The sequence below is a fragment of the Pocillopora verrucosa genome, chromosome 10, assembly GCF_036669915.1.
Source record: "Pocillopora verrucosa isolate sample1 chromosome 10, ASM3666991v2, whole genome shotgun sequence".
Taxonomy (NCBI): Eukaryota; Metazoa; Cnidaria; class Anthozoa; order Scleractinia; family Pocilloporidae; genus Pocillopora; species Pocillopora verrucosa.
The window spans coordinates 13,294,195-13,322,126 of NC_089321.1; the positions used below are offsets into that span (position 1 = coordinate 13,294,195).

General features: G+C 37.7%; 1 protein-coding gene across 1 annotated transcript in view; it reads right to left on the bottom strand.

Annotated features, from left to right (window-relative positions):
• Positions 1-1,457: 1,457 nt before the first annotated feature.
• LOC131772171 (uncharacterized) overlaps positions 1,458-27,932 on the bottom strand; it is a 49,744-nt gene continuing 23,269 nt past the window's right edge. The window contains exons 11-19 of the mRNA XM_066172864.1: positions 20,904-20,924; positions 13,237-13,260; positions 12,956-12,976; positions 9,765-9,788; positions 6,918-9,118; positions 5,244-5,313; positions 4,692-4,946; positions 4,053-4,130; positions 1,458-3,660 (exon numbers count right to left, since the gene is read on the bottom strand). Of these exons, the coding sequence (XP_066028961.1) occupies positions 3,467-3,660; positions 4,053-4,130; positions 4,692-4,946; positions 5,244-5,313; positions 6,918-9,118; positions 9,765-9,788; positions 12,956-12,976; positions 13,237-13,260; positions 20,904-20,924 (2,888 nt within the window). The 3' untranslated portion in view covers positions 1,458-3,466. The remainder of the gene's footprint in view (positions 3,661-4,052; positions 4,131-4,691; positions 4,947-5,243; positions 5,314-6,917; positions 9,119-9,764; positions 9,789-12,955; positions 12,977-13,236; positions 13,261-20,903; positions 20,925-27,932) is intronic.

The following is a 27,932-nucleotide window of genomic DNA, read 5'->3' on the forward strand; positions in this document are numbered from 1 at the left end:
AAAGCGGACAATCTGCTTACACTAGCATAAAAAATAAGTTGCCAGTAATAAGAATTAGCTGAAACTCAGGGGTGACGGAATTATGAGAAGTTTTTTTTTTCGGAATATGCGATGTCGAAAGACCCGATTTTGGATTTGGGATTCGATTTGCGGGAAACCTACTCCCTCGGCCAAATCTCCAAGCAATTACCTGTCAAATGAGGCTCTTTCGGCCTCTCTGAAGTTTTCCTCTTGGTATGCAAAAACTTTTTTTTCCGATGTAGAAACAGCGCAATCGAAATTTTCCATCCATCACGGAGGGAAAATACTTTTTGTGACACCGATAAAAGATCTTGTCTTTAGGTGATATTTCTAGGTTAAAAGCTGTGAGTTAATTAGAAAGTATATAAGTTGTTTTATTTGAATAGAGCTGATGTACGTATGGATTTTTTGATTGATTCAATTATTCATTCAATGGAAACCTTGCTGTGTTTGACTTACTCGAATTGCAAATTATACAGAGCTGAGATTTTGCTATTTTATTCCATGAGAAGTATCACGCAAGCTTCGACTTCGTGGGCCGTTCTGGATTCCTTTCAGTTTTTGAGACAGAATGTGACCCACACAATTTTAAAAAAATCATGTGTTCATTAAATACTCAGATAAGAGCCTTTGAATAAAATCAGCGCCATCATTGATACGAGTTGAAGTTTATCGGTAGGCAGTGAAAAATAATAAAAACGCATGCCACTAATATTTTTTCTCTGTGTTGTGGTTGTTCATTTAGGTCACTTCAATTTGGTTGTGCAACTCCCTGTCGAATTGCAGTTCGCAGTTATTGACATAAAATCACTAAAAACCAAAAAAGTCCCTGCATGCAATGCACGGGCAGTCTGTTTGATTTTATAGTTATTTGATCGTGCGTTAAATCGTTAAATTTATAGAGAGAGGATATTAATGGATAGTCTCAGCTTGAGGATCGGTATGTTTTCAAACATTGGGAATAAATTCATTCATTACGTTAAAGTGAAAAAACTAACTATCTATATCAATTTCAAGAAAGTTTAATTTGTAGGAAAAAGGGAAAGATAAAGTTAGCACTTGTAATAAGTTACATAAAAGGGTAATTAAAGAAAACAATCAACTTGAATTTGGTTTGTGATCAGCAATGACTAAACGCCGCGATAGAAGGTCAAGAAAGTCCTTAACTGACTTTCACACCGGGGGGGAAATGTGGAAGGGGGGCTGGGGGTGATGGTGAATAGCTTCAGTTGCCCTGTTCAGCTCACTGTGTTCTGTTTTATGCGGGAGACACGTTTCTCTCATAAAGTATTTTATTTTTCAGGATTATGAATAGTAAACCACGGCTAAAACGGAAATCTGAAGAAATGGAATAGGAAAAGTGTACAACTACATCTTTCACTTTCTTCGAGCGAATTAAGATTTAATAATTTCCTCATTCAATCACATGATAAGCTAAAACACACACGATTTTATTTTGGCTTTACATTGGCATACAAGGTATACATATAGGTCAAGCGGAAGATAAGATGTGCTGCTACAGTAGTTACACTCAAAACTAGTTCATGTACGACCGATGATCCAATATATTTCAGTGTGCATTACTAACTACAACAAATAATTATTTTTTCATCAATGCACTTCAGTCTATAAAAGTTACTTTCCCTACCCAAAGGGTATAAATGGGTAACTGCAATGTAAAAGATTAATCTGTTGCTAACTGAATGTACATGTGTTAATTATTATAAAATCATTGTTTTAACAGTGAATTAGTCAAGAAAATATGAAAACTAAATACAAATACAGAGACGTTACATGTGCAAGGAAACCTCGTCACTTCATTCGAGCTCCGCGCCTTAAGAAAGTTCGTCGATGCTGAATAAGAAGGAAACATTTAATGCTTACGACTAGATTTCAAACGAGTCTTGAATGTTATTTATTTGAACTCTTTAGCGGGAGATCTCATCCCTTCCCTGCACCGTTAATCCCTGCTATTATGTTGTAAAAATATTTCGATATAATGAACACTTGTTGTTCTTGTTCCTTTAATTACTTGCATGCACAAAACACTCAGAAAGAAAGAAATTAGCACCAAAACCATAGCCATATAAAGTAAAGCAAAACTGTATTATTTCAGCATGCCCCCACCATGTTAAATTTTTTTGTTCGCAAGAAACGACAAATAAGATTTACTGGTGCGTTTGAAAAATTTCATAAAAATTTCTAGAAAAAAAAGAAAATATACTTTTTAAAACTGAAGGCTATGACTCCATTGTGGAAGACTGCCTCATGCTATTTACCAGGCCCTAATCGAGGCTACCTCTGTTAGTGGAGATAAATCAACCCGGTTTAGTCCTTCGTCGTGGTTCTTCCATTTCAAATACAGTAATTTCTCTAAATCAAACTGTACTGAGTTCATGTCTATGAATGTAGACCACACACTCTCTGTCGGTTATCGGCGTAACAGCCTTTGCGGGATTTGGGAGAATGCCAAGACAGTTTGTACATCATGATCCGGAGGCAAGTGATTATAACAACCTATTCGAGGTTGTTATAATCATCCCTTGTTTTCCCGACGTACCAATATGTCAACGCCGTTAAACGGATAGAAAGCGCAGTCTATACTATTACTTTTATAAAACAAGCTCAAAATGTTTCAATTATCTATGATTTTACAATAAACGAGAGGTTTTTTACCAATCAGATCAAGGCGCTCTTAGAATATATGTTATTTTAAACATATCCTTGGTTGCCATAATGTAAAATAATTTTCTTTTGAATGATAACTACTCAAACTAGGCTAAAGAATTTGTTGAAAAATGCAAGTGCCCTCCTTTTGGGGTTTTTATTTAAGTTTTGACCCATACTTAAAAGCTCATTTTCCGATGCATCATCATACAAAATCCCACATATATTTAGGAAACAAAGAATTCCCACTCGCTAACTGTTACAAAATACCAATTTTTTTCTCGCTCACTACCCCAACCAAACCCTCTACGTAAATATCAAATGAAGACAGAAAAAACAAACAAACAAACAAACAAAAAACTAGAGCTCTGCTTTGAGGCTTGATTTAATCCCTATATTATGGTTTGCAATGTAGCAAACGTTTCATATGGAAATCAATAAAAAGAATTTTTTTTAAATTTAAAAAAGACTAGTATAACATTGGCATAGAAAACTAAGGAAAGAAAGCCTGTTATCTGACCACTAGATGAACGAAGGATTAATTTCAAATACGATCTAGGATTTTTTTTTTTACTTTATAAAAGTGCGATTCCAAGTGACTATAAAACTGCTAAAATTCTGCCTGAAACAGACCAAGGCTCTGACACTTCGATTAAATGTTCAGGAAATACATTGTTCCATATATGTGTTGCTAATAGGTGATCGGTCACTACCTTGTTTTCGCTTCTGCTTCTTGCTGTGTCACTCACCTTCATCCGGTGTTCATATTCTACTTTAATTACATTAGATCTGCGATAGCTGGTAGCTCGCAGTCGACTAATGTGTCATAGATTTCTCCAACACTCAGGTGGCGACGGTTTGCCACAGCGCCTAGGACAACGTCAGAAGGATTCGGATATCTCTTGTCTAAAAAGCGAATGTCGATTTGGGAGAAACCCAGCCTATCTGCCAACAGTTTCCACTCGTCTCCACCTGCATAGAAAAAGATATTATGCACTTTCATAAATTGTGTTACAATTGGAAAAACAGATTTTGACCTTAAACTAAACTCTACTGTGGACAATATAGTCAAATGGCACAAATGCTGACTTTTCTTTGACGCGCCTTTATCCTCCAAATTTCTTCCAAGTTATCTTTGTCTAACCCTTCTGGAAAGGGTTTTATGATGATGATGAAATTTAGCTAGCTATAAACTAATCTAGCTGGAATATAATGTGAAAACGCATCGGCAAAATCGAATCTTGTCGAGGCACGAATTCTCCGAGGCTCCATCGACGCTCTTCCTTCCTTTGACATGAGCTCAATCAATGGTGAAGACTCGTTTATGGATAAATTGGTGTACAGGCGTCTAGTTAATTCCCTACCCGAGAGGCTGAACGTCAAATCCTTGTACTGTCTGTAAGGCATGTGACCGATCGGCATTTCCTCGTTCAACAAGGGCCCTGCAGAGAAAAAGAAAACAACAAAAAAAGAAAAAGAAGACAATCAAAACGAAACGGACATTGGAAAACTTAATACCAAAATTAAACTACTAAAAATGTAATAGACGGTTAAGAATATATGAAGGTCATATATTTGAACTGCGGATAAAGACATGAATGAAAGTGATCTTCGCAGTGATGTGCACTACTTAGGCAGTAGTGAAAATAAGGCCTGAAAAAAATTCAGGCCTGTACGGGATTTGAACCCATGACCTCTGCGATACCGGTGCTGCACCGGTATCGCAGAGGTCATGGGTTCAAATCCCGTACAGGCCTGAATTTTTTTCAGGCCTTATTTTCACTACCGCCTAAGTAGTGCACATCACTGCGAGGATCACTTTCATTCATAAAAATGTAATGTAAAAAATTACATTACAGTGGATCAAAAGGGTATCAACAAAGAATCCAACAACACAAAAAAAAAATTAATTCAGTATTTTCAGTATAAAAAGGAAACTAACACGAGTACATGGTTATTTCTCAGAGCCTCACCCCCCTTCGCCTTATCTTTCTCAAACTCACCAGTAGTACCAGCGGGTGTAATCTTTCGTAAGTGTCTCACCAAGTCATCCCTTTTCTCAGATTTCGCTCTCAAAGCAAGGCAGCGAAGCATACTTTTCGTCTCGGGCTCTGGACTGGTCAAAGATGCTGGTTCCAACTGCAGAGTTTCTTTAAACTGACTCACAATATCCTCAACATCACTTGTTGAACGGAATGAAATGGACTGAATGGAACTTTTGACATTCTCTGGCAGCGCAATTTTTTTCCGCGTCGTTCCTTGGAAATGATATAGAAATAATTGAAAAAAAAAAGAGCCTCATTGAGATGACAAACTTACGATGAAGGAAAGTTATTTGTTGACGCTCAACATCATGAACTGATAATTATGCCAGTTCCGGGAGAGAGAACATCGTTCGAAATGCTCTTGTATCACAATTTATGGAAATGGATCTTGATAGAATCCTAAAGTACTCTTAACTGTTTTTGTTGTTTTTTTTATGTACCTTGGATTTTTTCTTTTTAGTACTACATTTTCATTATGCGATGATGACATGAAAAGAAAGTGCCTCTCACCTTCAAAGGGAGATATGCCTTCTTCATCGAGAGAACTTTCAGGACCCGAGGCATTAAAAGCTTGGGGATGCTAAATAAACAAAGCAGATTAAATCAACTTTAGATTGGCCTTAAAAAAACAAAACGTATTCGCATCTTATTGCCCCTAGCAAGGGGATGAGACTGGCTGGCTTACTAAACGGACAGCTACACGTTGCAGGCTACAATGGTAACTCTTTAAATTGAATTTGTTATTTCAATTTAGTAACGAGTACGCCAAAACTATATTATTGCTAGGAGAGAAGTTTTTCCTTGATTTGAAGGATAGATATGATGAAAATTAAAATCGCTCGTATGGTGCAGATTTTATGAATCAATCTAGAACATCTTCAAGTGGAGACACATATCCAATACTTTATTCAACTTTGGGTTAGTGACTTCTTGCCTGTTATTAATGTTAACTTATTTCATATTCATTTAAAATTCACCACGATGTATTGAAAGTCAGTATCCAGAACGTATATCCAATATATACTTATATACTTTTATACTTGGTTGTCAAGTCAAGATCTTGGTCAATGGTTCTCACATCAATACCATTACATCTTAGAAGTACTTCGATGTTCAGTTGGACCCATACACATAATCTTGACACGCATTTTCATAAAATATACAAGAAGGCAGCAGCAAGAATAAACCTCTTACGGCGTATCCGCTCTAGCATTGATACCGTCAGCGCCCAAAGAATTTACCAATCGATGATTAAGCTAATATTTACGTATTGCGGGTATAATAGTCTTTGATGGTCAGAGTCCCGCAAACACTTGATCCGCTCCACTGAGGCCAGAAGCCACGAAACCATTTCCCCTAAATGCAGTCCACAGAACTATGATCTTCGATTTTTAACAATTGACAACTTTTAACAAGAGAGAGCATGCTGCTCTGTATTTGACTGCCTTAATGGAACCATATGTCTCCCATTTAAAGACTACTTCCAACGATTACATCATAACGCGTAAAACACTAGAAACAATGGGAAACCAACAAAGCTACCAAGGGTCAAACTGGATTTTGCGCGCCGTAGTTTTTATTTTTTGGGTCCCTCGATTTTTAATTAATTACCTTTGGGTTTGAGGAACATTAACTCTTAAGTTTTATTTAGGAAAACCTAGGACAATTATTACTTGTGATTTCTATTGTAGTCTCAGCAGTTTTTAACGAGGTGTCTTTTGTATTATAGGTACTATCTTATACATATTTTAATATTTCTTATTTCTTAGTTTTTAATTCTCAATAAGCAGGATCCCGTTGATAACAGTACTTTTGTATTGAAGGGTTATCCTGGTCAAATATTTCGATGATTATCATCATTATTATTATTAATCAACTATTCAACGAAATAGAGGTGAGTGAACGTTTTAGTATACGCTTAAACTCTGAGATAAGATAGCACAAAATTATAATTTTAAATCATTTATTCCTGCAACGATTACCCAAATTTCGGGCGAAAATCCCGTGCGAGTTACTCTAAGGTAAATGACAAAGGATATGCGGAGTTTGATTAGCTATTCAGAGTCCGCCTTCAATGCTATCCACTATACTGTTATATACTATACATGTACTTGTCAAGTTCATTCAGATTATGTAAACACTGACCTTATACGAAAATGCCTCTAGACTATTAACTTAACTTACCCGATTCGTTGAAATTCCAGTACTTTTCTGTACGTCTTCGAATGAGAACCAATATTCAAACTGGTTGACCCGAATCCTGCAATCCCCAAGAAGGCTGCGTCCTGGTCTGTCACAATATTGACGCTGTCTCAAATCAGATTCTGACAAGAAGTGTAGACACTCACATCCATACACGTCATGAGCGCGACATTTGATAGAGCCTGCTTGAGAACATACTGGGCAGCAGACACACATATCGTAATTCACGTACTTGAGCCAGTGGAACTCTTTGCGCATGCATTCCATTACCAATCTCAATTTCCAGTGAATAGTACGGCCTAGAGTTTGGTCATAGTTTTCATAAGAAGACTTTGCTACTGTCTCGTTGTCGATGTCTCCACTGTAAACGACGATTTCGATCGACGAGGAATGGCACCAAAAAATCAAGGACACACCTTGGCCTGGAAGAATATAAAACACGGCAAAATTATGAAACAACTGTGGTCTCACTTCGCTCTTCCATTCTTCTTTGCACCATTGGAGGAAAAGAAGGATAAGTCGGGAGAAGAGACCAGGGGGCACTCGACCTGACGCGAATGTGATAAAAAGTGATGGCATTTTTGCGGAGGCGAGAAGCCTCAGGACATCCTTCGTTGGGGGTGACATCAACATGGATGGCACAAGATATTGCTTGTTAGAATCAGCGGACGGCCAAGAACAAAGAAGACTCAATCTTTCCAAGATTGCAATGAGGCTGTCGCGGGATTCTTGGTTGTCAAACAAGTCTCTCCATGCATGGTCGATAAGCCTTTCATCTAAGACCCCTGTGTCTTCAAGCTTTAACCACATGGACTCTACTTGTTTTTCAGAGTGTTCATACCGCTTGACAGTGATAATCTTCTTGAGAACGTCGACAAGCCACTGGGGATCTAAGATCACCATCCTCTCCAGCTCTGGGGAGCCACTGAAATGAACAACAATTCTCTGATCATGCAGGAAATTCAACAAGGTCGAGAATTCTGCCTCGTTATGAATGATGCATTCGTCAAATGCAATGCACCTGGCTTCATTCAGCGGTATCCACTTGTCATGCTCCATACGGATGTGAAGCAAGTTTTCATACTTCAACCACCTCAATGGTATTTTTGTTTTCATCAGTGGGAACTCCTTTGCTACAGCAAGTACTTTCTCTCTCAGGCGCACGACCTCTAGGCACTCGTGGTCACCTCCTGATTTGGTATTATCCACGGCGAAAACGTCCTTGAAAAGGTGCTCCCTGTATGCTTTGCTTCGTAAAAACCCATATATTTCAAGCGCTTGATCTCTAGCCTTAGTCCTGTAGAAGGGCTTGTCGGCATGGGTGCAAACCAAAAACACTGGGGGAAGTCTTCCGGGTAAATTTTCTTGACCATTTGTGGCTGAATCTGAGCAGCTGGATTGGGGGCTAGCCAGTGAAAAAATTGATGACATCCAAAAGTCAAGGAAGTCAAGGTTTGTTTTGTTGCTATGAGAGTCTACGACATTACTGTACAATCCTTTCTTCACAGGTGGAGTTGCCTTCTCTTCAGGATTATGGCTCAGATTGGCTACCAAAAGATAGATAGCATTTTCAATCAGGAAAATTGGATGGGTGTCGTAGTAGACTGATTGCCCAGCAAAGTCCCACAAGATTGAATAGACATCATTAGTGTCGGAAACATCTCTCTCCCTCTGGAGCAGTTTGGTTAGCTCATGAAGTACTTCTTCAGGTATTTCTGGCATGTGTAGGGGACTGTCATCGTTTCCATTTGGCTGACTCGAAGTAGATGATGCCGTATCTCTGCTGGTTTTTTCGGTATCGAGATGAGTGGCGTTTTTACTTTGTTGTGGAACATCCTGTGAACTCAAATTTTCTCGCCTTAACCGTTCAAGAATCAACTTAGCTGCCGCAAGGTTTTCAAAGGAGATACTTGATTCAGGACCCGCATCTTCAATTTTTTTCCCGGTCTTCCAAATTTCTTTAGAGACTTTGAAATATCCAGTATCTGCCTGAATTCCATCCGTACTTTCTTCAAATTTGTTGAAAAGCTCTCCTTTTAAAGATCTCTTTAGACTAGTTTTTCCTGTTCGCTCTTGTCCGACCAAGATTACTGGTATTCTGTTTACAGATGCCTCTCCGTCTTTGAGGGCGTCGTTATAGGCCTTAGCCGCCACAGGACCTCTAGCATGAATTTCTAAAGGGACTAGGGGTGTGAATTGGACGACATGTTAGCAGCGATGGGATCAGAGCAGGCAATCCCGCTCAGATAGCCAATCAGAGCACAGAATTCGCTTCATACTGACTACGGGCGCTTCCAGTATATAATTAAAAATGAGTTCATCTTTCAGTCAGATTCAACATAAGTTAAGAAACGACCCGATTGCACTGACAATTCGATTTAATCAGTTTCAGTATTATTTCCAGTGACTTTTATCGGGTAACGTTTTTCACCGTAAATACCTGGTTGGATCACACAGCCGTTAAAGCCTAATCGTTAAAGCCTAATTGCTTAAGTTCTGTCTGTGGAGGGTATTACAGAGATACACACTCCGCAACTGGAGAACGATTCAGGTTCATCTCTAAGCATTGAGCTGCGTTATATCATTGTTTTCGTTTTTGTTTTTTGCTGTGGCCATTGTTACAAATTTATAGTACGATGCTTAAATTAGTTTAAGTCAATAGAATGTTCCATGATAAACTAAAGAAAATTAACTTTAATGTATCATCGATTGCATTTGCTATTATCAAACATACCTACACATCCAATGTGTACTACATAGAGTGAATATTGAAACACTGTCCAAATAAAACTTACTAAGGTTAATCATCATAGGCAACATATAACTTACCTTCCTTCCTCCTCCGCATCTCCTCTAAAATGCAAAGAAAATTACTGATAAATGCAAGACTGATTTACTTAAAAACAAAAGTATTTTCCAAACTCTAAGTGCGTATTCGATACATAAACAAAAGATAACTGAAACAAATACAAGGGTTATTTATCGCAGAAATGTCTGATAAAGCAACAGCTTTATCTTCGCTGCAACAACAAAGCTGAAAATGTTCAAGGTAAACGGAAATCCGGGACCAAACCTAGCTCACATGGACACACAGCGAAACAGTGATTTATATATACATTGACAGGTCTTATATTAGAAACCAGGCAAGTGGACGATTCAATTGACACCTTGCGCAACTGCATTTCTCCCTTATTCCAAGCTTTCACCGATCTACGGTATCGTTAGGAAATGGAAAGAAAAATAGAAAATTATTTACGTTCCTGAATGGTGCCAAAGATCTGCGAAAGCATGGAATATAAAAAAAGAAATACAGTAACTCAAGGCCAATTGAACACTTATGCTAAGATACTTAAATTAGTTTAACACAATAGAAAATTAGGTAATTGTGTTGTGATTGAAAAGAACATCGACCAAAAGCTTGCAAATAGAATTAGTTACCAAATATGATACAAAGGATACTTAAAAGGAAAGTTCGGTAGGGGGGTCCAAATTTGCGAAGTGGGATCCATATCCGCTAACAAATTTGGACTGGGGAGGGGTCCAAATCCGCGGGGCGTCCAAATCTGCGGTGACTCCGGCACGACTTCAACATTCCGGCATGACATAAATTTTCTGGCACGATTTTAATTTTCTGGCGCGACTTTGTCTGGCACGACTCTTTCATGGCACGACATTTAACTTTTTCCATCGAAAGACTCAACACAAGAATCAACGCATCAGGTCATCATCACCGCCGGCCGATCGCAGTGTACTTGTTCTAGCTAACACTGTTTGGTAAGAACTATGAATAAATTTGCAACTTTCCAAGCTAAATTGGATAAGTTTCTACATAAAATAAGTTTCCTCCATCAAATTATGCGCAATGTGCTTGTCTTGCACTCAGTTGCTAGAATATAAATCAGTTTACAATTGAGGATAAAATATTTGCGAGGACTTAAGTTAGACTGGTTCTCTGTATCGCCAATGTACTGAGAAGAATTAAATTCAGACGTGGCCAACGCACTCGTCAACATCTGCATGATTGGCTCATTTTCTTGTTTAAACCTGTTCCTACTGACTAGAATAATCGCTTTGACTTCGTTTCATTTTGAACCGTCACAAAACTGCTTTACTTATGGCCTTGCGTGTTGACACAAAACAATTTGATTGTTATCATTTCACCAAAGCCTATTCCCCATAAAATTGGACAAGACGACATTCAATCCTAAGGTAAACATTTGTAGGTACTGTTAGATAACAGAACAGAACCAGAAAAAGTCGTGCCGAAATGTTAAGAACAAGTCTCTGTAAGAATCAAACATCTTGGGAAAGAAAATTTTCAAGCCCCCTTCAAATTTTGCATACGGTTAGGCACTCAGGAGGGGTGCACAAAAATTCTCCTTTGAAAAATGTAGCACTCTTGTTGCCATGGTAACAACGGCTGCTTCTTCGAGGCCTGGGGCCTTATTTTCATACAAAAACGTCGCAAAAAAAGAATGAAATGTTTATTTCTCTATCTAAAGCTAAATACAACATTACAAATTGGCACTTCTACCATAAATAGTGACATCAGTCGTCTTCACATTCAATTTTCCCTGGGAGTGAATGTGAACACACCAATAGATTATTTATCTCGGTACAGTTTCGGTCATTTTTGTTGAAGGGTAAAAGAGGGGAAACGTTTATCTGAATTTCTCCAAAAGTACACCGATTCTGGAACTGAAACTACCCACCTAGCTGGTTATAATATTCTAGTTTTTGAATACGTAAACATCTCTGCGGTCCTGCCTCTACTTTTTATTGGGGCAATTCGCGAAAAAAGCTCAAAATCAGATATTGCATAATTTGTTTACATTAAATGTTCTCAACAACAACAAATGTTTCAGAAAAATGAGACATGAAAGGCTTTGAAAGAATGTTATCTTATAAGCAATGTCGCGAAGAGGAATCTGGCCTCTGGTTGTCATCTTTAAAAAAAATTGATCAACCTTCATGGAGGACTACCTGACGTAACTACAAACACATACCTCAAATCGTGTGCATATCATCCAGATTCCGAGTGCTGCGCCTTTTTTTCACGGGAATTTGAGCGATCCGAAGCCCTCTGAAGATAACACTGTTATACTTGTATGTCATTTAAAACATGTTGAAGTCGGCTGATCTACACGAAACTATCCTCACACCGGTCATTTGTCATAAACATGTAGGTTATCACGATAGCGTGACGGTGTATTTCTCCATGAGGTTTTCCATCGGTCACCCCAAAGAAGACGAGAAATGGACATTTTTCGATAAATTAGCAGGTTTGAGGCCCCAAAATGAGGCCCCAGACCTCAAACAAGCAGCCATTGTTACCATGGCAACAAGAGTGTTGCAACCTTTAAAAAGGGCATTTTTGTGCATCCCCCCTGAGTGCCTAACTGCATGCAAAATTTGAAGGGGGGTTGAAAATTTGGATTTCCCAAGATGTTTGATTCAAAGACTTGTTCTTAAAGTCGTGCCGAAATTTCTCAGTCGTCCAGGGTAGTTGAAGCCGTGCAGGAAAGTTGAATTCGTGCATGAAATTGGTTTACTTTTAAGTCAGATTTTGCTGAGGTTAAGAAACAACCTGATTGCGCTAACAATACTATTTGATCAGTCTCAGAATTATTTCTCGTGACTGTTATCGGGTAACATTTGACCATAAATAGCTGGTTGGATCACACAGATATGAGCCGTTAAAAAGGAACCAGTTTAGTTCTGTCTATGAAGGGTATTACAGAGATGCACACCCTGCAGCCGGGGAACGATTCAGCTTTATTTCTAAGCATTAAGCTGCGTTATTCCAATGTGTTTTCGTTGTGTTGTTGCCATATTTGTAAATTTATAATACGATGCTTACATCAGTTTCAGTTAATATAATGTGCTACTATAAAATAAAGGAATTGAAATTCATTGTATTATTGAGTATATTTGCTATTATCAAACATGCATATCCAGTGCGTAGTGTATAGAGTGAATATTGAAACACGGTCAAAATAAATAGATAACGAATAAATTACCTTCTCGCCTCTTCCTCCTCTCTAAAATAAAAACAAAAGGACTAATTACGATATGGTTTGTAAAATCATCCCAATCCCTCAATACAATTATGTAGAGAACCTACAGATCTGGTGGCTTAAGAGTGCATAATTTTTTCCAAGCATTGACCCCCGCGAGGTGTTGCTATATTGCAAGACTAATTTACCTCATTAAAAAAAAATAGAGTATTATCCTAACTCCAACAGTGTATTTTAGCTTGTAACTTACTAAGGTTAATCATCATAGGCAACATATAACTTACCTTTCTTCCTCCTCCGCATCTCCTCTAAAATGAAAAGAAAATTACTGATAAATGATAAATGCAAGACTGATTTACTTAAAAACAAAAGTATTTTCCAAACTCTAAGTGCGTATTCGATACATAAACAAAAGATAACAGAAACAAATGCAAGGGTTAGTTATCGCAGAAATGTCTGATAAAGCAGCAGGTTCATCTTCCTTGCAACAACAAAACTAGAAAATGCTATGGTCAGTGGAAACCAGGGCCAATTACAGCTCAAATGGACACACAGCGAAACAGTAATTTAAGTCTAAATTTTATAGGCCTTAGAAACCAGGCAAGCGGACGATTCGATTGAGGTATTGGGCAACTGTATTTCTCTTTTATTCTAAAGTTTCGCCGATCTACCGTATCGTCTGGGAATGTTAAGAAAATAGAAAATTGTTTGCATTCCTTAGCGATGCCGTAGATCTACGATAGCATGAAATAAAAAAAAGAAATACAACAGCTCAAGGCCTGTTATACATTTATACTAAGATGCTTCAATCAGTCTAACACAATAGAATGTGCTCTAAGAAAATGAAGTAAAAAATAAGGAGAGTTTAATTAAGTATATTTGCCTTTATTAAAAATACATACACATTTAATATATCTAATATCTTCAAAGCGTGAATATTGAAACACTGTCAAAATAAAAGTAACTAAGATTCATTATCGTAGGTAGCTAATAAATTACTTTCTCCCTTCTTCCACCGCTCTAAAATGAAAACAAAGTGACGAATTACGATAAGGTTTACAAAGTCATCCCAATCCCTGAATTAAATGATTTAGAGAACCGACAGATCTGGTGGCTTAAGAATGCATATTTTTTCCCAAGCATTGACCCCCGCAAGGTGTTGCTATAATGCGAGACTATTCTACTTAAAAAACAAAAATATTTTCCTTACTCCAAGTGTGTATTCGATACATAAATAAAAGCTAACAGAAACAAGTACAAGGATTATTTATCATAGGAAATGTCTGATGAAGCAGCGCTGTTGTCGCTGTTGCTTTTCTTTAGGAGGTCGCTTGTTCACGAATTTCCTTTTTCTTCTGAATTCAGTCCAAAGAGCAAGCGAAATGCGAGCCTCGAATACCAAAACAAGAAAAAACAAAACTACTACAAAACAATCAAATTGCTGTTAACAGGCTAGTATTTGTTACTTATAATTTCTTTATGTCTTTCTCTTAGTATTTTTGTTTGTTTTCTGGCTTTTATACTTCGCCTACAGTGTGCAACTTGTAAAAATATATGGAAATTGAGAACTACAAAGATTTAGTAACACGGCCAACTACTTTTACTTTTTTTGCGACGCTGCCAGGCAAGAAAAATGAGGATTACTACAAAGTAAGATATGAATCATCTCAGTCCCCTTTTGATTTTGATGAGAATATACTCGTGGATAAGTAAACCTCACTGATTAACAATGTTTAAAGAGGAGGGATTGTGGAAACGGCTTTTCGCTCTGATTGTGTCTCTCAAAGAATATAGGTTTACTCTGAATAAATTATGACATGTCTTGAAGTGAAGTGTTGCTGAATATTCAAAGAAGAGCTATATTTTGTCGCACCGGCGACGAGAATCAAATTAACAACTAAGAATGCTCTCCGATACAGTACACCAAAATGTCCAATAAGAGTTTTTCCAATCAAAAGCTTTCACTTAGAAAACATCTAAAAGTCTCGAGTAAGAATTAAGGGTAACTTCGGCGCAAAAACTTGTCGACACATGCCTCACAAACCTTTCTTATTTTGCTTCAAAAACCTATATAAATAACCGTCAATAACTTTGAGGTACCGTTCCAAATTAAAATTGGTTGAAGACTTAGTGATGAAATGTTTACATTTGGGAGAAACGAAACAAACTAGATCGATGTCCATTTTAAAGGTAACACGAGGCGACTGTTTCATCAGGGTTTCTAAACACGAGGAAACTGATGAATGAACGCAGCAGGCCGAGTGCTTTTATTGTATTCGAGTGTTTAGAAACCCTGATGAAACACGAAGCCCGAGCTTATAAAATAGCTTCTACAAAGGGTCTGATTTAGTAGCAATAACACAAAATTAAAGCAAACAAAGATCCTGCCTCTAGTTAGTTCTTGCTTTCTCTTGTTTCATCGAACTGTTAAAACATGAACAGATTTGCTAGTCAGTGTCATGAAAGATGTTTTTGTGATTTTTGCAGCAGCAGCTTTTTAATCAGAGGCAGCGTCACTGTGCATTGACTTCCTGTCTCAATTTTGAAAAGTGGAATGAAGCATCTACGCCGGAATAAGTCTTACCAGTTTCAACCACCAAAATGTAGCCAAAAGGAAGCTTCTGTGCTCGAACTTTCGAAGTCCAAAAGTACAGTACAAAGAGAGGTGGACTTTTAATGTTTTCCGAAATTGGCAAGCTTCGCGCAAAAAATATCATATCCTTTACTCCAGCCGGGGAGTGTGTTCAAATTGTGCAAAGTCTTGAAGAAAGGCTGAAGGACCTGCATAGCCTCTCCCTAAACTTCTGCCTTACAAAGTTCGTCCCAACAAACGAACGAGCATTTGTTTAAGTATTGCATTCCTTTTCTAATTGATTTCCAAACACATGTGTTTGGATATCCTAACACGTATTTTTGTATATATAAAATATTTATATGAACCTAAACACAAGCTCTATTGCTATTTTTTAGCAGCATTTAGTTATTCATTTGCCGTTCACCGTTGTCGTATAAAACGCCATTCTCAACGTCACTATAAATTTAAATATGCAACGAAAATTGTAACGCTGGTTATAAAGATTGAGCTTTCAGAGGTTAAAGAAAATTTGTGAAGAAGCTACTTGAATAAGAGAGCAACAACATCAAACTCAGTTCAAATACAAAATCTTAGTCGTTCATTTGCCCTTGAAGGATTTTGTAGGCTCGTAGATTTAAAATAGTATAATTTATCGCACTCTCGCTGTTATTTCTCCGGAAAAACCAAACTCGCCGCCATTAATGTTCGTTTTTTTATAAAGGGTTGGTGGTGCCTTACTCTAAACGTACATATAATGCAAAAATCCAAATTTTCCTCTGCACGAGTATTTTCAGCGATATCGGTTTAGAAGTGATACGATTTTGCCTGAATTGTTGCATGAATTGTTGTTGAAGTCGAAGTTGTTGAACAGAATCAATGATAATCGGTAAAGGGCCAGCCTGCTAACATTTTGACTTGGCGAACGGGACTTAGAGCGTGATGCTCGATGATTTCGTAAAAGTATCTGACATGTCTCTTAGCCGAGACGAAACGCCGCGTCATACCAGCCACGAATTTTTTGACAGTCGCGTTCAATGTGAAAATATCCTTCTGCTCTTCGAAATAAAAGATAAATAAGGAAATAACAAGTATTTTATGTCAGTTCTGTTATTTCCGAAGTTATGACCTCTGAGGCAAACCAATTTTCCCCGCAATTGCTTCACGGCCCGCTCGCAGAAATATTTTTCTCACTTCTCTGACTAATTTATAGACCTTATTTGTCGGAGCTAGAGATCGGAACTAGATAACAAGCTGCTAACCTAGCTCCGTTTAGCCAGCCAGATGGTTACAAATTCAACAACAGTGCTCCTGTTTTTATTTACTGGATACATAGGCTCTATCTAAACAAACACACATATCCACCTAGCGGTGTACTTCATGTTGTGAATATTGAAACACTGCCAGAAGAAAATTACTAAACCGATGATAAACAACTTACTCAGGTTAGGTACGCAAAATCGTATCACTTCTAAACCGATATCACTGAAATATTCATGCAGAGGAAAACCTGGATTTTCGCATGATATGTACGTTTAGAGTAAGAACGAGCATTAATGGAACGAGTTTGTTTTTTTTTTTCCGGAATAAATAACAGGGAGAGTGCGATGATTTGCGAAAAAAAATTGCTGAGAAAGGAGGAATAAGATGAAAACGCATGTATCGTTGATAGAAGTTTTATCCGTTTAAACAAATATCCCAACAGATTAAAGACAACTCCTTAGCTTTAGCAATCCTTTACGGTGGCCAAGTTAACATCATCAACTTAGTTGATAAAACCAAATTTTCTTGTAAAACCCACCGCCCATCCAGGTAGCACTTCTCAGTTCTCCAAGAAACCTCCCCCTATGATACTTAGTTTACAGTGTGCAACTTGTTAGACTAAGTGGAAATTGAAAACTACAAAGATTTAGTAAAAGCGAATTGCTGACGCTTTTTCTTCAGACGCTGCAAGGCAAGCAAAATAAGGATTACACTAAAGTAAGATATAAATCATCGCAGTTCCTTACTGATTTTGATGAGAATAAACTCGTGGATAAGAAAACCTCACTGAGTATTCATGTTTGAAAGAGGATGGATCGTGGAAATAGCTTTTCGCTCTTGTTGGGTCTCTCGCAGAAATGATGGATTACTATGAATAAATCATGACATGTCTAGAAGTGAGGTATTGCTAAAAATTCGAAAAGGGCTAATTTTGTGGCGCCGGCGACCATAATCAAAGTAACAATTAAGAATGCTCACCGATATTGCACACCAAAAAAAACTTTGAAAGTCTTTCTTAAGAATTAAGGGTAACTTACGCGCAAAAAAATTTCAACACTTGCCTTGCAAACCTTTCTTATTTCCTTTAAAATCCTCTCTAAACAACCGTTGCAATTAAAATTGGTTGACGACTTAATGATGAAAAGTTCAGATGAATTTCGGTCGCATTTGGGAGAAACTGAGAACACTAAATCGATGTCGATTTTAATGGCTACGCATAACCTGATTTAGGGGAGGAAAAATGGACTGATATGATAACTGATAGCTTTCATTGACATCCTTTTTAAAGCAAAACTTCAGAAGATATGTGTCATAAACTCAGGCTTTGTGTTTCATCAGGGTTTCTAAACACGAGGAAACTGATGAAAGCGGCCGAGTGCTTTTATTGTATTCGAGTGTTTAGAAACCCTGATGAAACACGAAGCTCGAGTTAATGAAATGGTTTCTCAAAAGGGTCTAATAAATTAGCAATAAACACAAAAGCAAAACAAAGATCATGCGTGTATTTAGTTTTTGCTTTCTCTTGGTTCATTAAACCGTTAAAACATGAACAGATTTGCAAGTCAGTGTTACGAAAGATGTTTTTTTGTGATTTTTGCAACTGGGGCTGTTTAATTAAAGGCAGTCTCACTTTGAAGTGGCCTCCTCTGCCGTAATTTTGAAAAGTGGAAGAAGCTACTACGCCGGGATAAGTCTTGCCAGATTCGATCACCAAAAGTAGCCAAAAAACAAGTGTTTGTGCTCGAACTTTCAAAGTTCAAAAGTACAGGACAAAGAGAAGTGGGCTGTTGATGTTTTCCGAAATTGGCAAGCTATACGCGAAAAAAATCATACACTCTACGCCAGCCGGGGAGTGTGTTCAAAGTGTGTGAAAGTCTTGAAGAAAGGTTGGAGGGCCTGCATAGCCTTTCCCTAAACTTCAGCCTTACAAATTTCTTGCGATCAATCGAACGAGCATTTGTTTAAGTATTGCACTTCTTTACTAATTTCTTTCCAAACACACGTGTTTTTGGATATATAAAATATTTATATGAGCCTAAACACAATCCCTATTGTTATTTCGAACAGAATTTACTTATTCATTTGCCGTTCGCCGTTGTCGTATAAAACGCCATTTTCGACATCGACACAAAACAATATTTGTTGGTACTGTTAGATAACAGAACAGAACCAGAAAAAGTCGTGCCGGAATGTTAAGAACAAGTCTCTCTAAGAATCAAATATCTTGGGAAATGAAAATTTTCAAGCCCCCTTCAAAAATGCCCTTTAAAAGGTCGCAGCACTCTTGTTGCCATGGTAACAACGGCTGCCTCTTCGAGGCCTGGGGCCTATCATACAAAAACGTTGCAAAAAAAAGAATGAAATGTTTATTTCTCTATCTCAGACGAAATAAAATATTACAAAATTCGTCTTCACTTTGATAAATTTAATTTTCCGTTGACAAGTTACGATTTATACTCTTAGATTCTCAGTGTTTACGAGCGTTCAATCGAGGTTTTCCCCTTTTCTTTTTTTTTTTTTTTTTTTTTGGTTGTTTTTACTTCTGAAAGCGGAAACCTGTTGATTTATCGAAAAATGTCCATTTCTCGTCTTCTTTGGGGTGACCGATGGAAACTTCATGGAGAAATACAGCGTCACGCTATCGTGATAACCTACATGTTTATGACAAATGACCGGTGTGAGGATAGTTTCGTGTAGATCAGCCGACTTCAACATGTTTTAAATGACATACAAGTATAACAGTGTATCTTCAGAGGACTTCGGATCGCTCAAATTCCCATGAAAGAAGGTGCAGCACTCGGAATCTGGATGATATGCACACGATTTGAGGTATATGTTTGTAGTTACGTCAGGTAGTCCTCCATGGAAGTTGATCAATTTTTTTTTTAAAGATGACAACCAGAGGCCAGATTCCTCTTCGCGATATTGCTCATAAGATAACATTCTTTCAAAGCCTTTCATGTCTCATTTTTCTGAAACATTTTTTGTTGAGAACATTTAATGTAAACATCGCCAAATTATGCAATATCTGATTTTGAGCTTTTTTCGCGAATTGCCCCAGTAAAAAGTAGAGGCAGGACCGCAGATGTTTACATACTCAAAAACTAGAATATTATAACCAGCTAAGTGGGTAGTTTCAGTTCCAGAATCGGTGTACGTTTGGAGAAATTCAGATAAACGTTTCCCCTCTTTTACCCTTCAACAAAAACGACCGAACTGTACCGAGATAGATAATCTATTGGTGTGTTCACTTTCACTCCCAGGGAAATTGAATGTGAAGACGAATGATGTCACTATGTATGGCAGAAGTGCCAATTTGTAATGTTGTATTTAGCTTTAGATAGAGAAATAAAAATTTCACTCTTCTTTTTTGCGACGTTTTTGTATGAAAATGAGGCCCCATACCTCAAACAAGCAGCCGTTGTTACCATGGCAACAAGGGTGTTGCAACCTTTAAAAAGGCATTTTTGTGCATCCCCCTGAGTCCCTAACTGCATGCACAATTTGAAGGGGGGTTGAAAATTTGGATTTCCCAAGGTGTTTGATTCTTACAGAGACTTGTTATTAAAGTCGTGCCGAAATTTCTCAGTCGTCCAGGGTAGTTGAAGCCGAGCAGGAAAGTTGAATTCGTGCATGAAATTGGTTTACCTTTAAGTCAGATTTTGTTGAGGTTAATAAACAACCTGATTGCGCTAACAATACTATTTGATCAGTCTCAGAATTATTTCTCGTGACTATTATCGGGTAACATTTGACCGTAAATAGCTGGTTGGATCACACAGATATGGGCCGTTAAAAAGTAACCAGTTTAGTTCTGTCTATGAAGGGTATTACAGAGATGCACACCCTGCAGCCGAGGAACGATTCAGCTTTATTTCTAAGCATTAAGCTGCGTTCTTCCAATGTGTTTCCTTTGTGTTGTTGCCAAGTTTGTAAATTTATAATACGATGCTTATATCAGTTTCAGTTAATATAATGGGCTACTATAAAATAAAGGAATTGAAATTCATTGTATTATTAAGTATATTTGCTATTATCCAACATACATATACAATGTGTAGTGTATAGAGTGAATATTGAAACACGGTCAAAATAAATAAATAACAAATAAATTACCTTCTCGCCTTTTCCTCTCCTCTAAAATGAAAACAAAAGGACTAATTACGATTGGTTTGTAAAATCATCCCAATCCCTCAATACAATTATGTAGAGAACGTACAGATCTGGTGGCTTAAGGGTGCATTAATTTACCCAATTAAAAAAATAAAGTATTATCCCAACTCCAAGAGTGTTTTGTGGACATAAATAAAAGTTAACAGAAACAAATGCAAGGGTTAATTATCGCAGAAATGTCCGATAAAGCAGCAGGTTCATCTTCCTTGCAACAACAAAATTAAAAAATGCTATGGTCAGTGGAAATCCGCGGTCAATTACAGCTCAACTTAATATAAGCAAAATGCGAGCCTCCAATACCAAACCAAGAAAAAAACCAAACTACTACAAAAGAATCAAATTGCTGCTAACGGGCTAGTATTTGTTACTTGTTTCTATACTTTCTCCAGTGTACAACTAGTAAGAATATGTGGAAATTGAGAACTACAAAGATTTAGTAACACGGCCAACTACTTTCACTTTTTTTGAGACGCTGCCAGGCAAACAAAATGAGGATTACTACAAAGTAAGATATGAATCATCTCAGTCCCCTTTTGATTTTGATGAGAATATTCTCGTGGATAAGTAAACTTCACTGATTAACAATGTTTAAAGAGGAGGGATTGTGGAAACGGCTTTTCGCTCTGGTTGTTTCTCTCAAAGAAATGAAGGTTTACTCTGAATAAATCATGACATGTTTTGAAGTGAAGTGTTGCTGAATATTCAAAGAAGAGCTATATTTTGTAGCACCGGCGACGAGAATCAAATTAACAACTAAGAATGCTCTCCGATACAGTACACCAAAATGTCCAATAAGAGTTTTTCCAATCAAAAGCTTTCTTAGAAAACACCTAAAAGTCTCAAGTAAGAATTAAGGGTAACTTCCGCGCAAAAACTTGTCGACACTTGCCTCACAAACCTTTCTTATTTTGCTTCAAAAACCTATATAAATAACCGTCAATAACTTTGAGGTACCATTCCAACTAAAATTGGTTGAAGACTTAGCGATGAAAAGTTTGGACGAATATTGATTACATTTGGGAGAAACGAAACAAACTAGATCGATGTCCATTTGAAAGGTAACACGAAGGCGACTGTTTTATCAGGGTTTCTAAACACGAGGAAACTGATGAAGGAAGCAGCAGCAGGCCGAGTGCTTTTATTGTATTCGATTGTTTAGAAACCCTGATGAAACACGAAGCCCGAGCTTATGAAATGGCTTCTCCAAAGGGTCTAATTTATTAGCAATAAACACAAAATTAAAGCAAAACAAAGATCATGCTTCTAGTTAGTTCTTGCTTTCTCTTGTTTCATTGAACTGTTAAAACATGAACAGATTTGGTATTCAGTGTCATGAAAGATGTTTTTGTGATTTTTGCAACAGCAGCTTTTTAATCAGAGGCAGCGTCACTGTGCATTGACCTCCTGTCTCAATTTTGAAAAGTGGAATGAAGCATCTACGCCGGGATAAGTCTTATCAGTTTCAACCACCAAAATATAGCCAAAAGGAAGTTTTTGTGCTCGAACTTTCGAAGTCCAAAAGTACAGTACAAAGAGAGGTGGGCTGTTGATGTTTTCCGAAATTGGCAAGCTTCGCACGAAAAAGATATCATATCCTTTACTCAAGCTGGGGAGTGTGTTCAAATTGTGCATAGTCTTGAAGAAAGGCTGATCGGAACTAGATTACAAGCTGGTAACCTAGTTCCGTTTAGCCAACCAGATGGTTACAAATTCAACAACTGTGCTCCTGTTTTTATTTACTGTATACATAGGCTCTATCTAAACAAACACACATATCCACTTAGCAGTATAGTTCATATTGTTAATATTGAAACACTGCCAAAAGAAAATTACTAAACCGATGATAAACAACTTACTCAGGCTAGGTATGCAAAATCATATCACTTCTAAAACCGATATCGCTGAAATACTCATGCAGAGGAAAACCTGGATTTTTGCATGATATGTACGTTTAGAGTAAGAACGAGCATTAATGGAACGAGTTTGTTTTTTTTTTTTCCGGAGAAATAACGGGGAGAGTGCGATGATTTTGCGAAAAAAATTGCTGAGAAAGGAGGAATAGGATTAAAACGCATGTATCGTTGATAGAAGTTTTATCCGTTTAAACAAACATCCCGACATATTAAAGACAAATCCTCAGCTTTATCAATTCTTTACAGTGGCCAAGTTAACATCATCAACTTAGTTGATAAAACCAAATTTTCTTGTAAAACCCACTGCCCATCCAGGTAGCACTTCAGTTTCCCTTGAAACTTGCTCCTTTGTTAGTCTATGTGGAAATTGAAAACTACAAAGATTTAGTAAAAGCCAATTGCTGATACTTTTTCTTCAGACGCTGCAAGGCAAGCAAAATAAGGATTACACTAAAGTAAGATATAAATCAACTCAGTTCCTTACTGATTTTGATGAGAATAAACTCGTGGATAAGAACACCTCACTGATTATTCATGTTTGAAAGAGAATGGATCGTGAAAATAGCTTTTCGCTCTTGTTGGGTCTCTCGAAGAAATGATGGTTACTATAAATAAATCATGACATATCTAGAAGTGAGGTATTGCTAAAAATTCAAAAAGGGCTAATTTTGTCGCGCCGGCGACCATAATCAAAGTAACAACTAAGAATGCTCACCGATATCGCACACCAAAACGTCCAATAGGAATTTTTCCAATCAAAAGCTTTCACTCGGAAAAAACTTCGAAAGTATTTCTTAAGAATTAAGGGTAACTTACGCGCAAAAAAATTTCGACTCTTGCCTCGCAGACCGTTTGCGAGGCAAGAGTCGAAAGGCTTTCTTATTTCCTTTAAAATCATTTATAAAAAATCGTCAATAAGTTTGAGGTACCGTTGCAATTAAAATTGGTTGACGACTTAACGATGAAAAGTTCAGATGAATTTCGATCACATTCGGGAGAAATACAGAACACTTAATCGATGTCGATTTTAATGACTACGCACAACCTGATGTAATGGAGGAAAGATGGACTGATATGATTATTGATAGCTTTCATCGACACCCTTTTAAAGCAAAACTTCAGACAATATGTTTCATAACCTCGGGCTTTTTGTTTCATCAGAGTCTCTAAACACGAGGAAACTGATGAAAGCGGCCGAGTGCTCTTATTGTATTCGAGTGTTTGGAAACCATGATGAGACACGAAGCTCGAGTTTATGAAATTGCTACTCAAAAGGGTCTAATTAATTAACAATACACACAAAATAAAAACAAAGATCATGCGTGTATTTAGTTTTTGCTTTTTCTTCTTTCATTAAACTGTTAAAACAGGAACAGATTTGCAAGTCAGTGTTACGAAAGATGTTTTTTGTGATTTTTGCAACTGCGGCTGTTTAATTAAATGCAGTCTCACTTTGCACTGACCTCCTCTGTCGCAATTTTGAAAAGTGGAAGAAGCTGCTACGCCGTGACAGGTCTTGCCAGTTTCGATCACCAAAAGTAGCCGAAGAGAAGTTTCCGTGCTTGAACTTTCGAAGTCCAAAAGTTCAGCACAAAGAGAAGTGGACTGTGGATGTTTTCCGAAATTGGAAAGCTACACGCGAAAAAAATCATATACTTTACGCCAGTCGGGGAGAGTGTTCACTGTATGCAAAGTCTTGAAGAAAGGTTGGAGGACCTGCATAGTCTCTCCCTAAACTTCTGCCTTACAAAGTTTTTGCGAACAATCGAACGAGCATTTGTTCAAGTATTGCACTCCTTTACCTTTACTAATTTATTTCCAAACACGCGTGTTTGGATATCCTAACACGTATTTTTGGATATATAAAATATTTATATGAGCCTAAACACAATCCGAATTGCTATTTTGAACAGCATTTACTTATTCATTTGCCGTTCGCCGCTGTCGTATAAAACGCCATTTTCAACGTCGCTGTAAATTATGTTACATCGTCAATATATGAAACTTGTGTAGAAGCGATGGCCTTATGGTTGTTAGGGCGAGCCCTGGCTGGGTCATTGTATTGTGTTCTTAGGCAAGACACTTTACTCTCACAGTGCTTCTCTTCACCCAGGTGTACAAATGGGTACCAGCAAATATGCTGGGGGTTAACCCTGCAATGGACTAGCATCCCATCCAGGGGGGAGTAGCAATACTCCTAGCCGCTTCATGCTAAGGAAACCGGAGTTAAGCGCCGGCCCCATGGGCCACTTGGGTCTGTAGAAAGGATTTACATATGAAACTTGCTGATTAAAAGAAAAAAAGAAAACAAAAAGCAATAAGTAATTATGAAAAAGAGTGACAAATCATCGCACTAATCTATTGATTTTACGGAGACCACTGGTGCACAAAAAACCAGGCTGAATATGTATCTATTTGCAAAATGCAGAACACGCGTGAATGCACAGGTATATCTACTTTTATAAAAGTCACAGAGTCCCCTCGTCTCCTTCAAATTCCTGAAGGCATATCACGCAGAGGAAAAATGTGCATAAAGTGAAGGGAAGGGAAGTGGCTCACTTGAAATCCACTTACTGAGTTAAAAAGGTACAAGGTAAAAACAAAAACAAAAACAAACAGGTAGTAGCATCATGTTGTTTCTTGAGCTGCTACACACTAGGGATGAAAGACTTGAGCAAATAAAACTTGGGAGACAACCGAAATAAATCTATGTTCTCAAAGCCTAAGAGTAAAAAAGGTCAAAACAATTAAGATATTCGCTGCCGGAAAATAAAAATGTAAACTGCACAGCGTTTTTTTTTTTTTTTTTCCGGAAAACTAAAACATTGCGGTCACATGGGAAATCACTTTTTTTTCTGAAATGCGAAGAAAATTGCCTATATTTAACTTTTCCCGAAAAATAAGGACCATGACCTTATGCATTTTTTAGTAAAGAATAAAATTCCGACACTGCATTCTGGCATGGGTAATGCGGCGAGATTTCTCTCTCAGTCACTGGGGTTCAACAGCTTCTTGATTAGAATTCGGTATACCAAGCTGTAGTGTTGCTCTTTTGAAACCGTTCGCGCTCAAAGGGCGATTCATAATTATTTGAACTAGTGATTTGTTAATGATAAATTACTTGAACTGTTAGTCAAATATTACAGCATCAACAATAACATAGCTACGCGGAAAAGGCGCATTGACAGGCTTTAGAGACCAGGCAAGGGAACGACTCAACGAAAGCCTTGTGCAACTTTATTTCTCCCTTATTCCAAGCTTTTACCGATCTACGGTATCGTTAGGAAATGGTAAGAAAATAGAAAATTATTTACGCTCCTGAACGATGCCATAGAATACCGAAAGCCCGGAATAAAAAAATGAAATACAATAGTTTATTATTATCGTATTTAGTGATAAATACGATAGAAGATCAACATTAAATTTGGCACTCTGGTCATTACAGACCTATTGCGTTGCTTAAAAGGACACACAGACAAGTTAAAATAAGTAGAACCCGCGAAACAGGTCATGTGAAAAGGGGAAAATTTGCACAACACGTCACGCAAACATCAAGCTGGGTTTGTCCAGTTGATTTTGATGGTCGCAGGAAAATGTCGAGTTTGTCGCTCAAAACCGTTGTGGTCCATAACAGCGTAACATCGCTAATGATGGCAACAAATTTGCAGAAAGGCAGGCTAGTTCATCGGGTTCCGTGTGCTAAATCTCGGGAAAAACTGCAAGAATTCTTTCAGAGTGTATGTATGTTGTTTTGTAAATATAAATTCTGTAACGTAATTTAACTTGTTTGTGTGTCCTTTTAATGACCAGAGTACCAAATTTTTTTCTTTAATTTTGATCTTCTCCACACGGTGCGTAATTCATAATCTGATATTTCAACGTAAATTTTCGAGAAGGCACCTTCCGATCAACGTTATTTAATTTGTAAGTCACACAAGCGCGCAAGCGTTACGACTGATCACGTTTACGCAACGTTTTAGGAAAAGTCGGCATCTATTCTCCATTCAGTTTTTATGAAAACCTAAAATCGTCAACGTAGAAGACAAACGAACGAAGTTTTAACGGTCAAAAGGAGATCTTGGTCAATTTTCAGAATTAAGAAAACACATGGATTTGCAATGTTTTTAAGATGTTCTAAGCACTGTTATACTTTCTCAGCCAGATTAACGCCCGCATTTTGAGAATTCTTTAGTACACGTTAGTGAATGTGCTGAGAAGAAGTAAATTCAGACATGGCCAACTCACTCGTCAACATCTGCATGATTGGCTCATTTTCTTATTTACACCTGTTCTTACTGACTAGAATAATCGCTTTGGCTTTGTTTTTTTTTTTAATCGTCACAAAACTGCTTTACTTATGGCCTTGTGTGTTAACACAAAACAATTTGACTGTTAACGTTCCACCAAAGCCCATTGCCCATAAGATTTGGACAATATGAAATTCAAGGTGAACATTTGAAGGTACTGTTAGATAAAAGACCAGAGACCAGAGAAAGTCGTGCCGGAGTCACAGCGGATTTGGACCCGCCGCGAATTTGGACCCCCGGTCAAAATCCGCTAACGGATATGGACCCCCGGTCCAAATCCGCTTGCGGAAAAAACAGATGTTTCCTAGCGACGCACGAACTCCAGAAAGTTTACGTCGCTTTCCGGGGTTTACGAGACGCCGCCGGTTTTAATTGGAACGCCCCACTGACTGCGCAAGTAAAGAGGGACTCGAATATAGTGTAATTCACAGCAGAGATGACTTGCAACCAAGTTACTTGGTAAATCTCAGTTACAAAGCATATAATGAAGTCATGTTGTAGCTGCTACATAAAAGTGGTTTCATCACCCGAATGACCGATGCCTTTCATATTCTTTTCTCACCCCTAGTGGGTGGGGGATGATGCCTTGTTTCCAATGCTTTCAATCTTGAATATTCTGCTCTTCTCCATTTCCTTTATTCAGCAAATTATAGCAAATTGTCTGCCATTCATAACTCTTCCGGCAGCTTCTAGGTGTTGTGTGTCCTCCGAGAAACACATATTACCACGCAAGCTGCATATGGCCAGGCGCT